Here is a 17,024-nt window from a genome sequence, read left to right as displayed (position 1 = left end):
GCACACAGGATCTTATCACTTCCCTTGCTTATTTCATTTTTCTAAGCACTCCATTTTCAGTTCAACTCCAACCAGCACTGGTTGAATGAAACACTGATGCTTGCAAATGCCCAATTAAACAAAAGACAGGCACAAAATGCAGGAGCAACTCAGCAGACCAGGCAGCATCTCTGGAGAAAAGGAATGGGTGACATTTCAGGTCGAGATCCTTCTTCCAATTAAACATGACTGTTGGTGGTCTCATCAATTTCCAGACAACAAGTATATGTCAAAATGTAATTCCTAACCTGCCACTTACTGTTAATGTACATTGGGATGACCATTACAAACAAATGAAAAAAAAAGAACAAACAATTCTTTTGAAACAAGAATCAAGCTACACTGAATCAGAATAGTGGAAAATTATCCCTCTGGCCCCAGATTGGAGACCAATGTTAGCACACGATAACATAAGTGATAAAATGCTTCATTGTAATGGTTCATTTATTAAGGTACAGTAATACCACTGTTATGATTTAAAAGTTAATTTCATTATTTGTAATAAATTGGTTCAAGCACAAAAGTAGACTAAATAAAGATAAATATGTCTAGTTGAGAAGCAAACACTGCTCAATGGCCATTTATATAAACATGTTTGCCCAAACAATGGAAGAAACTATCCACTGAATCAGATCAGATTTTTTTCAAGCAAACTTAATGAGATTTATTCATTATGGACATGGCATAATTAAATAGTCAAATAAGAAAATCGGTCAACTCTGCAACATGGTGGAAGATTTAACATAAAAACAGAAAACACTCAATAGGTCAGCCGGCAAAGAGAAATAGCAGTAAGGTTTAAATCCAAGGCCCTTCATCAGAAATGGATAGGTGAGAAAACAAGTTAATTTTCAGTTGTAGAGAAGGTGGGAGAGGTATGGATAGAGCATTGTGAGTATTTCTGATAGGGTAAGAACAAATCATTTTGTTCTGAAAAGTGCACGCATTTTGAGAAATTTGATTGATGCATTTAAAACAATGAAGGAACTAAACTTGCTTTTTTTTTTAAGCAGGTACCTGTCGGTTAGAAAAGTGACTGGTTCATGAGTGAATGGGAATATACTTCAACCATTCAAAGGTGAGAATAAAGATTTTAGTTGTGGTAGATAAAGGGTAGAATAATGAATGATGTTTCTTGTTGTCCTTGGAGTTTTTTACCCTTTGTCATATAATGGTCTGTGCTCTGAATGTGATTTACCAGGTGTATTTACACCCTGTATTGGACAAGGGCTTTTTTTCCCATAATGAAATATGATTTTTTTTTGCATCATCTCAACTATACGAATGCCGGTGGAATTGAAGGCATTAAGATTATTTTTTAACGCAGCATCAGTAAATGCAATTGGCTCTACTACAACTTATCAAAAGGATATTTGGACATGTATTTATTCAAAGAAAGTACCAGACAAAATATACATTTGTAATTGCCGATGAAAGTGTTTCATTAGTTTTCATTAAGGACAGCTAATAACGTTAATTTCCTTCACATTATGTACCTTCAGCATTTTCTCTTGCTGCTGTTTTTTTATTTCACTGCTCCTATCGTATGTAATGGCTTCAATCAGGGGGGGAAGAGAAGCTTCAGGATCAGCATCGTACCCCTGATCAACAGTAGAGGTTTGCAACAAGCTAAAAATAAATAAAAAAATCACTGCCTTTCAGAGTGATGCAGGAAATTTTGAAAATTATAAGGAAGATGAGTAGTTTGTAATCTGTTTAACCCAAGACCTTGCATACTGGGGACACATGATGGCAAAAATGGCCAGCAAAGGGAACACAAGGCTGTTAGTGAGACAATAAATAGATTTATCTTGATATTTAGGTTACACAACATTTAGTTAAAATGAACATCGGAGATTGTAAACTTAGCCGAGGGCAATTAAAACCAACCAGGGAGTAGTGCCTATTTGTTAGACAAATGGGAGAGTGGTTTTCTAAATAACAGGGAACATATTGTTGAAGATAACACTTGGGAAAGACAAAGATGAACTGTTGCAAAGACATTGATCAATGATGAATTATTTTTAAAATGTAGAATCCACATGTAACCATTGTGTCGTGAGAATATAAAAAAGCTGTGGGTGCTGTGACTCTCTGAAACACTTTGGGTTCTCTCAGTGTTTCCGAGTGCACACTATTAAGGCCTTGAATAAACTGACTTGTTCGAAAAGCTCACCACTGCTCTATGTGATGTTTTATTTTGTGACTCAGGGTATAGGTTAAACACAAAATTCTCTCCTACACTGAGTATTTCTTATTTAATTTTTTTTAACTTTATTTTTCACCGATAATAACAATGATTTTGAATATTTTGTGGTATTTCTTAGTTTTTATTCTTGTAGCATTGAAACAGGTCATTTGGCCCAACTCGTCCATGATGTTTCATCTAAGCTAGTCCTAGATGGCTATATCCCTCAAAATCTTTCTCATCCATGTACATACATGTACTTTTAGACTCAACTCCATTGTTAATGAAGGCCATCATGTCAAAAGCTTTCTTCACCTCTCTATCTACCTGTGGCGGCAATTTCAGGGAACTCTGTACTTCTAGAACACTCTGGTCTACAACACTCTCCAGGGCCCTACCATTCACTGTGAATTGTCCTGTTTATCTTCCCAAAATGCCACACCGACACTTATCTGAATTAAATCTCATTTGCCCTTCCACTGCTTACATGCCAGGATGATCAAAATTCCACCGTAATTCTTGATATCCATGTTCACTGTCTACAAAACCACCTATTTTGGTATCAGCTGCAAAGTTACTAATCATGCCTTGTATATTCTCATCCAACTTGTTGATATGGATGATCAAAGATCCAACACTGTTCCCTCAGGCACATCAATTTTCAGTCCAAACCACAACCTTTTACCACCACCCTCGAATCCAATTCTGCACCTGTTCTGTTCTGTTTTGCAAACTGTATCTCTCCCCGATCTAACATTACAGAGCATCCAACCAAACGGAACATTATCCCAGGCCTCTAAGTCCTTGCAGCCAACACCTGTGGCCCTGCCCTCATCGGCCCTCTTGGTTATGTCTTTAAAAAAACTCAAATTCATGAGACAATCTCCCATCTTTCCAAATGCATATGTATCTTATCCCTCAGAATCCTCTCTTGTAACTTTGCTCCCACAGGTGTTAGGTTCACTAGTCTGTAGTTCCCAAGTTTTTCTTTGCAGCCCTTTTTAAATAGAGGGACAACATTGGCAACCCTCCAGTCTTCCACCACCTTACCTATTGTAGTTGAGGAATTAGTTTGCCTGGTTAGCTGGGGACAGCGTTTTCAAAGATCAAGAAAACCCCATAACTCTGAGTGCACTCTATCTGTATGAAAGGTAACTTTCCCCCCCATCCACAACACTTTCTGACCAATCCTGAAAGTGATATACTATGACCCCAATATTTAGTTTGACAATGTGATAGATTTGAGCTGAGCAATGCGTAAATGTTTCCACCATACTCCCAATGCGCAAATGTTTCCACCATACTTTCCAATTATGTCACATATTCTCGATTAATCATTCTTGCTGAATGATGTTCAACACATTAAAATAATCTTGCAGCTCAGAGTATTTCTAAACCACTCTGCACGTGCTTGCAGTCCATTCGTGAGTGTCCATTTGGCTGACTTAACACATATCGTTTCCAGATTCAAAGCAAAATGGAGACTGATGAATGTGGAAGTCTCACTCTTTCATGCGTTTTTGCAGATCAAATCCTGCAACACCATTAATAATGTTAATTTGTGAAAGCTATTTTGTTTTTAAACATAAATCTAGTTGGGCAATTATTGAAAAATCTGCAGTAATTACTACAAGCAGCATCTGATCATTTTGCTTTATACAAGTGGAAACGTATTACTCCTCAAACTGCACAACCACTTAACATTATATATCTCCAGATCATTGAACTTGCTAAATGATGGCTGTGTGTGTGTGTGTGTGTGTGTGTGTGTGTGTGTGTGTGTGTGTGTGTGTGTGTGTGTGTGGTGTGTGTGGGGGGGGGGGGGGGGGGAGAGAGATGGATGCAGGGTGATGTATGTGGTGAAAATGAATTATCTAACCTTGTACTACACAGGATGATTGACTATATTCTTGATGTCCTCGCCCACAATTTTGCAATGAAAGTCTAACCATTTTTCTGATGCAGAATTATTAAGACAATATTTTGTGCCTCACCACTATCCCATCTAGAATTGAACTCTCAGCTCAGACCTGCATTTGCTTTACTCCCATACAGCAAAATCTGTGTTCCAGTCATGTTAATTAATTGGTTAAATAATCCAAATGTCAACTGCACAACATTTTTTTTTAATCAATTTAAACTATAAACTTCATATCTTGTTCAGGGTTTTCATATAGCTCTATTATAAACCATTTTAGTGAGTTTTGTGGTGCTTACATCTGGAGATCATCAGCAAGCGAATAAGGTTTATTTTCTTCATCTTTTGGATCCTTGTACAAATCAAGCAAGGATTTCCATTTAGAAGTCACGGCAGAGGGATACTTAGTTTGCTTTTGTAATAAAAGAGTTTCCTCACACAAAATTTGACTTTTGCTTTTCTGAAATGGAGAAAACATCATTAATCATTCAAATTCCAGCAGACCCATTGAAATATTTTTGCCCTGCTTACGTTCAAACATGCAGTCATGATGATTGTCACTATGAGACACCAAGTAAACACAATATCAAGATCACACCCGAGCCCAACTGTAGTAACCATCAAAGTGCTTGTCAAATCCACAGCATGGAAATACAAACGTATAGTATTTCAGCTTTACACTCCTTATATTTTTCCTATTTCTAACTAAGAGGGATCGTAAATATGATTATTAACATTATCTTTATACTTACTGAGAGCTCCGACTGTTGCCGTTTGTTTACGCCAACTTCTTCATTTTGTTGTGCTTGAACGTTCAGATTTCGCACTGCAATAACTGAAGACAAAAGAGAATATTAAATACCTGTAAAGCCATTTATAAATCATGTTTTCTTTTAGTCTGCGAAGTTCTATCAGTCAGATACTAATCAAAATGATAGTCAATTTTCATGCCATTATTTCCCTCTGGATGTTGATTTCTTTAACTTGGACCTTTGAAATTTGAATGTATAAGACTATCCTTATTCTTCTGCCTGATATCGACATTTAATTTGCTGAAAGGTTTGGCAATCTGATCTGCAAATTAATGTTGAGTTTTTCAAAATCATTTTATGGTTTAGGATGATGCCCTTGGATTTTTAGCAAACTGCAAGTAAATCTGGACCCAAGACAATGATTTATGACAATGGTTCAATTTAGCTTTCATAAACAGAGTAAAATGCAGAAGTAGATCATTATTTTCCAACCATGGAGGAAGTGGCAATTGGTATAGCTATTGGAGCATATTCACTCTCCAGCATCATGTGCCTTAAAGCATGTAATTAATAAAATATGCAGGCAGAATAATATCTTACTCTGCATTGGTTTGTCATCTCCAGCTGATTCATCTTCATGAAATAACATCTTAAAACGTCGTGCTAGATGCAGATGTGGAATATTGTCATTGATCTACAAAGAAACATTCCACAATTGCTTGAGAAACAAAAAAATCACCCATCATTCCAAAAGAACAAAACTACAGTTCACATTTTAATATTTGACCAACCTCTTGAAGATCACTTCCTATTGTTCTTATCATTGGTTTTGGTGCTTTCTTGGGTCTGCTCAGGTTGATGAAGTGGTTAAATGTAAATGGAGCTGCAGGACACATTGATTTGCTGCCCATAGGTTTATATTTGCCTAAATTTTCCAACTCAGAAATTCTATAATCAGTTTCTCCTGGTTTGCGTAAATCCTTAATATCGGTAGAAACTTGACGTTTTAGAGCTGGAATGTTCAAACTTTAAAAAAGCAAAAAAAAGTTGATACATAACTATTCACTGATAATTAATTCACCTCTTCCACTCCCTCATTATTTCTCAGTTAACATCCATTTTTCTATTCCTCTTCTCATAGGATTCTGTGTCCTTATTTCTAAACTACCCAAGTTAAGGGCCCACTGACAAAACATGAAGTTTTCGTTATTTCCGAGGCATAGATGGGATTCTTTCACCCCAGAATTTAGCCTGAAGTAAAATTTTGTTTGACTATGATGATATATAAAAGATACAAATGGATTACATAATTTATACATGTTAAACCAAGGTATGGAAAAAATCACAGCATGACAGTCAGCAACTGTGGAAAGAGAAATAGTAATAGTCAATCTTTTCAGTTTGCAACCCTTCATCAGAACTGGAAAGAGAGGGGTACAAGTTAGTTTTCAGTAGAAGAAAAGGAGGGGGAGGGATGTGTAGAACAAAGGGAATGTCTGTGCTAGTTCAAGTCAAGATGGCATTACAGCACATTCAGTTTCATGATAGTGGGACCTGTCTGGCCAGCCAAACATGAGTGAGATAAGAATAACTAGACAACATGATATAAAAACAGAAAATGAAAAATTATGGAAAATCTAAGCAGGTCAAGCAGTATGTGTGGAGAAACAACCAGTTAACACCAGACCTGAGAAAGAGAGAAACAACTTAGTCTAGGTAGTGGTAAAGGTGGGGAATGTGACAGGTGGAACAAAGGGTATTTTTCTAATGAAGCCAAGTCATGTGAATGGTGGAATCAGGTTAACATTGGGCAGTGGGCCAATGAGTGGCAAATGGTGTTTAATTCAGATAAGTGTGAGGTGTTTCATTTGGGAAGTCAAACTAAGGCAGGACCTTCACAGTGAATAGAAAGCCCCTGGAGTACACACAGCGTCAAAAGTAGATAGGGTAATGAAGTTGGCTGTTGGCTTATTGACCTTCATCAGTCAGGGAATTAAGTATGGAAATCGGGACAGTTCTTCAAGACATTGGAGCATTGTATTCAATGGTTGTCACCTATATAAGGTGCTGGTCCGACCATATTTGGAGTATTGTGAGCAATTTTGGGCACCATATCTGAGAAAGAATGTGTTGGCTCTGGAAAGGTTTACAAGATTGATCACAGGAATCAGGGTTAACATATGATGAGCGTATGACAGCACTGGGCCTGTTCTCGGTGGAATTTAGAAGGATGAGGTTGGACCTCATTGAAACTTAACAAATAGTGAAAGGCTTGGATAGAATGGATGTGGAGGGGATGTTTCCACTAGTGAGAGAGTCTAGGACTAGAGGTCATAGCCTCAGAATTAAAGAATGTTCCTTTAGGAAGGAGATTAGGAGGAATTTTGTTAGTCAGAGGGTGGTGAATCTGTGGAATTCTTTGCCACAGAAGGCTGTGGAGACCGTCAATCGATATTTTTAAGGCAGAGATAGATAGATTCTTGATGAGTACTGATGTCAGGGGTTAGGGGGGGTAGGCAGGAGAATGGGGTTAGGAGGGAGAGATAGATCAGCCACTATTGAATGGCAGAGTTGACTTGATGGTCCGAATGGCTTAATTCTGCTCCTATCACATAGGACCTTATGTGACAGGGTAATCTTAGAGGTTTATAACATTATGAGTGAAATAGATAGGGTGAATAGAGGTATTTCCCCCCAGGGATGGGGAATTACAAACCAGGAGGCAGAGGTTTAAGATGAGAGGGAAAAGATAGAAATCTGAAGGGCAATTTTTTCCTACAGAGGGTGGTGGGTATATAGTACTGCTGCCAGAGAAAGTAATCGAGGCAGGTACAATAACAACATTTAAAAGACATTGGACAGGTAGAGGATAGGAACGTTTTGGAGGGATATGGGCCAAACACAGGCAAATGGGTCTAGATTAGGTGAGGTATTTAGTCAAGAATGGACGGGCTGGATCAAAGGGCCTGTTTCCGTATTATATGACTGAATGACGTTAGGGCGAAGTAATTGGTTGCTAATATGGTCCAGGCATAATGGGACTTTTCCCACAGGTCAGATTACACACAGAGGAAAAGAAAAAAAGAGCAGGGAAAAATGGTTCATATAGATTAGAAGAAAGAATATACAATCAGAGAATTCATTATTAAACCCAAGATGCTGCAAGATGCCCAGATAGAAGAAGGCACATTATAAAGTTATAGTTGTAAAGCACAAAAACAGGTCCTTTGACTCTCGAGGTCCATGCTGACCTTTTTGCCCTCTACACAAACTGCATTTGCCCATAAGGGTCTTATCCTTCCATGCCTTGCCTATTCAAGTGCTGGTTCAAATGTCTCATAAATGAACTGATTCTATCTGATTCCACTGCTTACTCTGAAGGTGAGTGCCTGATATTTACTACTCTGTATAAAAATATCCGCTCAAATTCTCTTCAACACATGCCTCTCAGTGCCAGAGTCCTTGGGTACTGCCTGTGTGGAGTTTGCATGGTATCCATGTGACCGCGTGGGTTTCCTCCGGGTGCTCTGGTTTCATCCCACAGATGTGTAGGTTTGTATATTAATTGCCCCAAGTGTGTAGGAAGTGGTTGAGTAAGTGGGATAAAATAGAATATGAATGGGCAATTGATGGTCGGCATGTTTTCAGGGGACCGAAGAGCCTGCTTCCATGCTGAACTTCGAAATTAAACTACTTTCTCTATTCTTAAACCTATGCCTCATTTGTCTTCGATGTCCCTTCCATGGGAACTAGGTTTAAATTATCTATCCCATTATGCCTCTTAATTTTAGATATCTTTATCAAGTCACTCTTAGCATTCTTTGCTCCTATCCATTATTATTATTAAACTTTATTTCGGACTCAAGGTCCAGACAAGGGACAACATTAGATAAAATTAATTGCATATAAAAACACCATAAAATACATATAAAATCTTAGAATATTACATAAAAGCATCATAAATTATATACAAAAAACACAATACATGATTTAAAATCCAGAATAAAAAATAAAGATCAGTGTCACACACAATGATACCAGTGTCTCCACAACTCGGATTCGTAGCGTGTAGTGCTAAACCTTATGTTTGACAAGGCCACGATAATTACATTTTTAGTCATTTATCCTGCAAATGACTTTATACATATGATTTCTTAGGATAGCTTCTAAAGTACTGACTCCTGCAGCCACAAACATGTTACTAGCACTACACCATCTGGGTTTCCTTAGCAGTGTTCTCATGGCATAATTATAGGCCACCTTTAGTCTCTGCAAACTTGTCTTTCTGTAGTTTGACCACAGTATAGAGTGGTGTGCAATATGCTCTAAACAGAGACATCTTCACCACATCTGTACAGGCACCAAACTTACGCAAGAGAATATGCGCCTATACATACAGCATACGTCTTTGCCTATAAATATCCTCATAATGTCCTTGGTTCAGTAATAAAATGCCCAAGATATTTTACCTTATTATAGACATTAAGATTATTGTCAGACAATTTAAAATCAGGAAATTTTAGACATTTATCCTCTTTGGTTCTACAGATCATAACAGCACTCTTAGAAGCATTCTCTCCCAATATCTAAATCCTTCAATCCAGACAATCCGCTGGTGAATCTCTTTTAAACTCTCACCTGTCCAACCATATCCTTTCTGTAGCATGGTGACCCAAACGGCACGGAATGCTTGAAGTAATGTCTAACCATTTTTTTGTAAAACTGCAACATAACAACGCATCTTCTTAGTAGAAACAAGGAACTACTGATGCTGACTAATACACAAAAGGACACATCTTCTTTACACTGCGGCCTAATTTATGAAGCAAGCATGTTATATGCTTCCTTCAGCACCCTACCTACCTGTGTTGCCACGGAGATAAACCTCAAAATCCTTATATTCATCATCAACTTTTCTTTGTCCACTACCATTAGGTACATATATCCAATCCCTATTGGATATTCCAAAATGCATCGCCTCACACGTCAGGATTAAATTCCTTCTGTCAACATTATCTGATCTCAATCCTGCTGTTATCTTACATTCCTCAGTATCCATGTCACCACCAATTTTTATGTCATCCACAAATTTACTAACAATTCCTACCAGGTTCACATGTGTGATGCTAATACATGTCAAAAGCAATGGCACCAATCCCCGCAGAACATTCCCTAATGAACTTCAAATACACAAAAGCATTTCATTCAATGCAATTTGTTATTTAACAAATATATTATTCACCACTACAAAGAAAAATAAATGCATTTTGCGATGTGTTTCAAACACAGGTCTGTGAAAACCAGCAATATTTAACAGTCCTTTTAATTAAGCCAATAATAAGGAGCCTGTGAAATAAGCTGAAATGTATTTTTTTTTAATTTATTTTTTTAAAGCTCTTCAGCATATGTGCTCTGTCATCTGCCCACGATGGTTATTGGATAAATGAATTACAGGTTTCAGCTTGTATATATCAGTTGAGTAAAACACCTATGGTCTGCTTTTGATTTATTGTGGGAAGATTTAGTAAATAAGTAGTAAAAAAAACAAACTCAATGCTAGCATTTATTTCAAGAGGGCTTGTGTACAAAAACAGGGATGTAATGCTGAGGCTCTATAAGGCGCTGTTAATGCCGCATTTGGAATATTGCGAGCAATTTTGCGTACCATATCTGAGGAAGGATGTGCTGGGTCTGGAGAGGGTCCTGAGGAAGTTTCCAAGAATGATCCCAGGAATTTGTTGGTTAACCTATGAGTGTTTGTCTGATAATGAGAGGGTACCTCATTGAAACATACAGAATAGTGAAAGGTTTGGATACAGTGGATGTGGAGAGGATGCTTCCACTAGTGGCAGAGTCTAGGATGATAGGTCAAAGAATTAAAGGACATTTTTTTGGGAAGGAGATGAGGTTTCTTTAATCAGAGGATGGTGAATCTATGGAATTCTTTGCCACAGAAGGCTGTGGAGGCCAAGTCAGTGGGTATTTTTAAGGCAGAGATAGATAGATTCTTGATTATGCACTTATTTTGTATCAATCCATGTTGTCAAAGTTTCCATAGACAGTTTCATGAAAGAAAACTGAGAAGCAGAAAGGGATATTGTAAAACTTACAATTTCATGCAGTCAAGAGTAAGCTGGGCCTTCAGTCTACTCAGGTTTGCCTCATCGGTGAAAACAGAGCGCTGTCTCACTCTGTCCACCATACAAAGATAGTGAAGGAATAGCTGTTCACACACTGTGATGATGTACGCAGTCATTCGTCGGCTGAGCTCTTTGTTCTCCATTTTTGTCAAAGTTCTGTCATGAGAATAGAGTTTAAACTCCTCCCAGAGCAACTTAACATCTGCTATAATGATTCCTCCCTAAAAATAGCAATTCCAGCTCAAAATTAGTATACACCGAGATTAACAATTTTTCCAAAATAATACTGTGCACAATTCAAATGGTTTTATTTTAAGTTGTATTAAAAGTAGTTCCTTTCCAAAAGAGCAGTGGGTAATTTTAGGTGCGATGTGCTGACAGGTCCAACATTTTCTCCTTGGTCAATCATTTATTTATTTACAGATCTCAGTCACATAATCAGCTTTGTATTTTCTGCAGTGGCAGATTTTCAAACAAAATATTAATTTTCTTCTCTGAAACATAAACAATGTTATGAGGAATTCATTTTGGATTACATTAAATTTGGATTCAGCCTTGAGGCTCTCAAGTGGTCCATAGGCCTGCCAACACACACATTCTTGGAACTACCTCAAGCAACAATGGTATTGTTTTGATCAGGTCAGAGAAGTGAGGAACTAAAGTTAGAAAACCAAAACACACTGATAAAATCTTACATAATATCAAACATTAAGGTTTGCTGATAGGAGGCTGAGGGTACTGATGGAACATTGCTTTCCATTTGGAAGTCTATGACCAGTGCTATACCACAGAGATCAGTGCTGGGATTTTTATTGTTTGTGATATATGTTGGATAGGAACACACGAGGAATGTTTACTCAGTTTGCAGATGAGTTCATGAAAGTGGCAACACAGACAGATGTGCAGGATGTATAGATGGGCAAGAGGTTGACATATGTACGGTGGGCTGAAGGATCCATTCCTATGCTGTGTGATTGCATGAAAATGTAAAATACTGAAAATCTGAAACGCAAACATTGTGGATGGGAAACGTACAACTTGTTCATCATCACACACAAGGACATTAGACATCACATGTCAGGCTCTCAACCTACTTCAGGGTTCTAATGAAAGTAGTAGCCAAAAACATTAGGTGTTGTTGATTATCGGTCCTTTTCACAAATTAAATAAAACATCTCTTTAAAATAATTTACCTACCAGTTCTTGTTGGGCTGCTATAGAGACGGTTTTAACTTCTGATCTGGCAGCAATTCTTCTCCGAATCAATTGACAAAGGTCTGAGATGGTTGTTGGGGCTAACTTCACGTTCTGATCAATAGGGGTTATTGGACGCTCCAGCTGCAGCTCTTACAAACATAATTAATAATACATTCAGCCCAATTACCAAATCACTTTATGTATGTTCTAGATATATCTTACATTTCCATTTCAGATACTTGTATTATATCGCATTATTATATCGAAGGTACTATGAAACAATAACATATTATACTGCAGGTAGTCACTAAATGCTGGAGTAACTCAGCGGGACAGGCAGCATCTCTGGAGAGAAGGAATGAATGCCATTTTGGGTTGGGACCCTCCTTCAGACTGATGTCAGGGGAGTGGGGAGGACAGAGATAGAATGTAGTCGGAGACAGTAAGACTGGTGGGAGAACTGGAAAGGGGGAGGGGGATGGAGAAAGAGGGAAAGCAAGGGCTATTTGAAGTTAGAGAAGACAATGTTCATACTGCTGGGGTGTAAGCTGCCCAAGCAAAATACAAGGTCCTGTTCCTCCAATTTGCGCTGGGCCTCACTCTGACAATGGAGGAGGCCCAGGACAGAAAGGTCAGATTGGGTTTGGGAGGGGGACTGAAAGTGCTGAGCAACCGGGAGATCACATAGATTAAGGCGGACTGAGCGGAGGTGATCAGCGAAATGATCGTCGAGCCATATTATACGATAATATATTATACTGCTAAACTGTGTTTTACTCAAGAGAAGAACTCTGCATAGGACCCAATTTACATATAAGAATGCAAATTAAATTTTGACACCCCTTTACACTCGTTCTTTTCTAACATCTTCAAAAACTTGATTCACAGTGGTTCCAGGTACTCCTTCCAATAAATTATTTGCTTTGAACAAGGAAAAACATCATGGCGTTCTGAGATGAATGCATACCCTCAGTATACTTGGGTTGCAATTCTTTTTTTTTTAAATATTGCTAACGATAGTCATTGATTGGACATTTTCCTAGACATTTCATCGTTCAATCTCATGTCTCCAACTGCTGAATTGCTGACATGTTTACAATATTACAGTGGCCACAGTACACAAGATTTTCGTTGGCCACATAATGCTTTGGGGTAGCGCTAAATCAGGAAAGGTAGGGAATAAATGAAAGTTGTTCATTTCCTGTCTCCTTCCATCCTGCTGGATGAGGTTTTACTTCGTATACGTCCAAAATATATTTCAAACACAATCACACACACATTACTTTAAAATAATTTTGATGCAATTGAATTATGAATTAACATTATCGACTGTGCACAGTACATTTTTTGGAGGTACCTGAAATGTTCACAGCTTTGGTTTTGGGTGTGAATAAACTGATGGGATCAAGGAGATCTTTGTATCGCTGGTGCAGTTCTTTAGCTACTACAGCACTTCTCATCGTAGAACATAAACAATTTCTATTTGGTAGTCCGCTGCTTTTATTTTCCATAACTGCCACGTTAAAACCTTTAGTCATCATGGTAGGAAATCACTGCAGAGAGGAAACATAACCAAAAAGTGCATTTCGCATATATGCACAAATTCCACAAATAAGCAATTTAAAAAATATGATACTTTACAAGTAAATAATGGTTCAAATTACTTTGCACCAAGAAATAACCAAAGCATCAAGGTGCACAAAGGCAGCTCACAAATGCAGAGACCCAGGTTCGCTCCTGACCTCAGGTGCTGTCTGTGTGAAGTTTGTATGTTCTCCCTGCAATTGCTTGGGTTTCCTTTGGGTGTTGCAGTTTCCTCCCACATCCCAAAAAACATGCAGGTTTGTAGATGAATTTGTCTGTCAAATTAGCCCTAAGTGTGTAGGGAGTGGATGCAAAAGTAGGATAACATAAAACTAGCGTGAGCAGATGATCAATGCTCAGGGTGGAATCAGTGGGCCGCAGCGTTTGTTTTCATCCTCTATCTTTCAATCAATTAACCTGTTAGATGCCAAATTATGGTTCTTACCTCTCCTCCCAATGGTCCAGATGGAAGGGGTAAGGTGATAGGAGAGTGGAAGGAAAAGGGCAGGATAGTGTGAGAAATGGGTGCACATCAGGGTGGACGGGGCACAGGAAAGAGATGGCAGAGATGAAAGGTGTTGTGTTCAGTTTTGGTTACCCTGTTATGGTTAAAATATTTTTAAATTGGAAAGGGTACACAGAAGATTTGAGGATGTTGCCAGAACTCGAGGGCCTGAGCTTTAGGGAGAGGTTGAGCAGGCTAAGACCTTATTCCGTGGAGTGCAGGAGGATGAGGAGGTAATCTTATAGTGGTGTCCAAGACAATGAGAGAATTAGATAGAGTAAATGCAGTCTTTTACCCAGAATAGAGAAATCAAGAACCAGAGGACAGGGGAAAGATATAATAGGAACCTGTGGGTGACTTTTTTTTCACAAAGGGCAGTAGATACATGGAATGGGCTACCAGCGGAGGTAGTTGAGGCAGATATCATCGCAACATTTATGAAACATTTGGACAGGTACATGACAAGGAAAGATTTTGAGGGATATGGGCCGAATGGAGGCAGGTGAACACAAAGTGCTGGAGCAATTCAGCGGGTCAAGCAGTATCTCTGGAGAAAAAGGATAGGTGAGGTTCCGTGTTGGGGCCCTTCTTCAGGCAGGTGGGACTGGTGTAGAAGGGACAAGCTGTTTGGCTGGGCAATTTTGGGTCAAATGCTCTGTTTCCACACTGTACAACACATGACTCCATTACAGAAGAAGACAGCTGTGTGTGTCTTTGATTTATTTAAACAGTCATTCCTAATGAGGCAGGGATTGATATGTACTTTCTCCAACCTGGTCTATTGCATTTGATGCTTATGTTGAGGCCTCCTCTGCATTGGTGAGACCAAGCATAGACTAAGCGATCATACACATGCACTGTCTGCAACAGCATTCCTGAACTTCCAGTTACATGTTATTTCAGCTCCACTTCCCATTCCAACCAGCCTGGCCTGCCATTTTCCACTGTCACAGTTAGAACAAAAGCAAACTACAAGAGCAACACCTCGTATTCACTTGGGTATCTAAAGCAAATTAGTAATATCACTAAACTTTCCGATTTCAGGTAACCCACCCCATGTTCTTTTCCCATTCTCACAAGCTCACCCAGATTCTCTCATGTTGTTCAACTTTTCTATTCCTCTCACCTTGATAACAAGACTCCTTACCATCCCCACCTGGCACATCACCCATACACCTTAGTTCACTCATTATCTTTTCAAGAGAGAGTTAGATATAGGTCTTAGGGCTAACAGAATCAAGGGATATAGGGGGAAAGCAGGAACCAGGTACTGATTTTGGATGATCAGCCATGATCATATTGAATGGAGGTGCTGGCTCGAAGGGCCAAATAGCCTACTCCTGCACCTATTTTCTATGTTTCTATACATCCTGCATCCAGTTCTGCCTATCACCTACCAGCATTGATCTCAGCCCGCCCTCTCACTTCTATATCCTGGCTATTTTCCCAGGACATTTTCAATCCTGATACAAGGTTTCCACCCAAAAGGTCGAGCATCCCCTTGCCTCCCACAGGTGGTGTTCCAAGCTGAGTTCTTCCAGCAGCTTGTGTTTTGCTCCACATTCCAGCAACTGCAGTCTATTGTGTCTTTCTCAATTGAGGCTCGAGTGATGTGAATAATATACACAGGCTTCATTATCAACATTGACAAGTCATGAGTAAAAACGCCACACAACGTTGCTGATTAATTCCCCACCTGAGCAATAAAACGAGAAACATTAGCTCCGATTTCAAAACAAGCCTTCCAATTCCGACACGGCGGACTAGAGAAGGTTGCCTGGCTTCAAGCTTGCTGTCCCTCCACCAGATTCACACAGGTTGCAGCGAGTTGAGCAGCAACATCCCCTCCTCGTCCACATCTCCCCCGCCGCACTTCTTCCACCTACTCACATCGCTCTCCGGGCACATCCTCCTCCGCACCCCATTGTCCACAGCACGGCGGAAGGATCCCGGCGCGCCGACACGCCTGGTTGCCAGGAGACGGCGGTACACGGAACCCGGCGAGGGCGCGACAGTTCCCACCGCGTCCGCATCGCCCCGAACACCACGTGACACGGTCAATGCAAACCCTGGACCCAGTTGGCGCAGCCCAGGCGCTCCACAGTATCCTCCACATTGAGCCTCCTCCTTCCAGCTCCACTCCCGGCTCCGGAGCAAGGCACTTCTTTAAATCGCACAGCGCTGAAACGCCCCCCTTGGCTCACCTGGTCTCTATCGATTGCCCACATTAATCCCTTATCCCTCTACTGTCCCTTCCCTGCTCTGGCATCTCGTTTTATAATCCCACCACCCTCGTGTGGAGAAACACGCTCAGATCCCCTTTAAGTTTCTCACCGTACACCAGTGCAAGGAACTGCAGATGCAGAAAGAACACAAAGTGCTGGAGTAACTCAGCATGGCAGCATCTCTGGAGAACATAGATAGGCAATGTTTCTGGTTGAGACCCTTCTTAAATGGACCAAAAGGTGGGCAGATGCCAAGGTTGTGCAGAACCCGATGATTACAGGAAAGTAGGTGCTCCTGAACCTGGTGGTGTGATACTTAAGGCTTCTCAACCTCCTGTCAGTGCAAGCGAGAAGCGTGCACAGCCCAGACGATGGGAATCCTTGATGATAGATCCCACCTTTTAGTTTTAGAGATACAGCACAGAAACAGGCCCTTCGGCCCGCCGAGTCTGCACCGACTAGTGATCCCCACACAC

General features: G+C 39.7%; 1 protein-coding gene across 3 annotated transcripts in view; it reads right to left on the bottom strand.

The window, feature by feature from the left end:
• ccdc87 (coiled-coil domain containing 87) overlaps positions 1-16,238 on the bottom strand; it is a 49,796-nt gene extending 33,558 nt beyond the window's left edge. Inside the window, exons 1-9 of one of the 3 annotated variants that reach the window (XM_033039678.1) lie at positions 16,020-16,238; positions 13,592-13,787; positions 12,235-12,383; positions 11,008-11,258; positions 5,689-5,923; positions 5,498-5,591; positions 4,898-4,980; positions 4,445-4,605; positions 1,536-1,668 (exon numbers count right to left, since the gene is read on the bottom strand). In XM_033039678.1, coding sequence (XP_032895569.1) covers positions 1,536-1,668; positions 4,445-4,605; positions 4,898-4,980; positions 5,498-5,591; positions 5,689-5,923; positions 11,008-11,258; positions 12,235-12,383; positions 13,592-13,775 — 1,290 coding nt within the window. In that variant the 5' untranslated portion in view covers positions 13,776-13,787; positions 16,020-16,238. Of the gene's footprint in view, positions 1-1,535; positions 1,669-4,444; positions 4,606-4,897; positions 4,981-5,497; positions 5,592-5,688; positions 5,924-11,007; positions 11,259-12,234; positions 12,384-13,591; positions 13,788-16,019 lie in introns of those variants that run through there. The other 2 variants (XM_033039677.1, XM_033039681.1) reach the window with 2 other exon arrangements.
• Between the last annotated feature and the right edge of the window lie 786 nt (positions 16,239-17,024).

The sequence above is a fragment of the Amblyraja radiata genome, chromosome 21, assembly GCF_010909765.2.
Source record: "Amblyraja radiata isolate CabotCenter1 chromosome 21, sAmbRad1.1.pri, whole genome shotgun sequence".
NCBI lineage: Eukaryota > Metazoa > Chordata > Chondrichthyes > Rajiformes > Rajidae > Amblyraja > Amblyraja radiata.
Note: the sequence above shows the minus strand (reverse complement) of the source record. Positions and strands in the feature narration are given on the sequence as shown.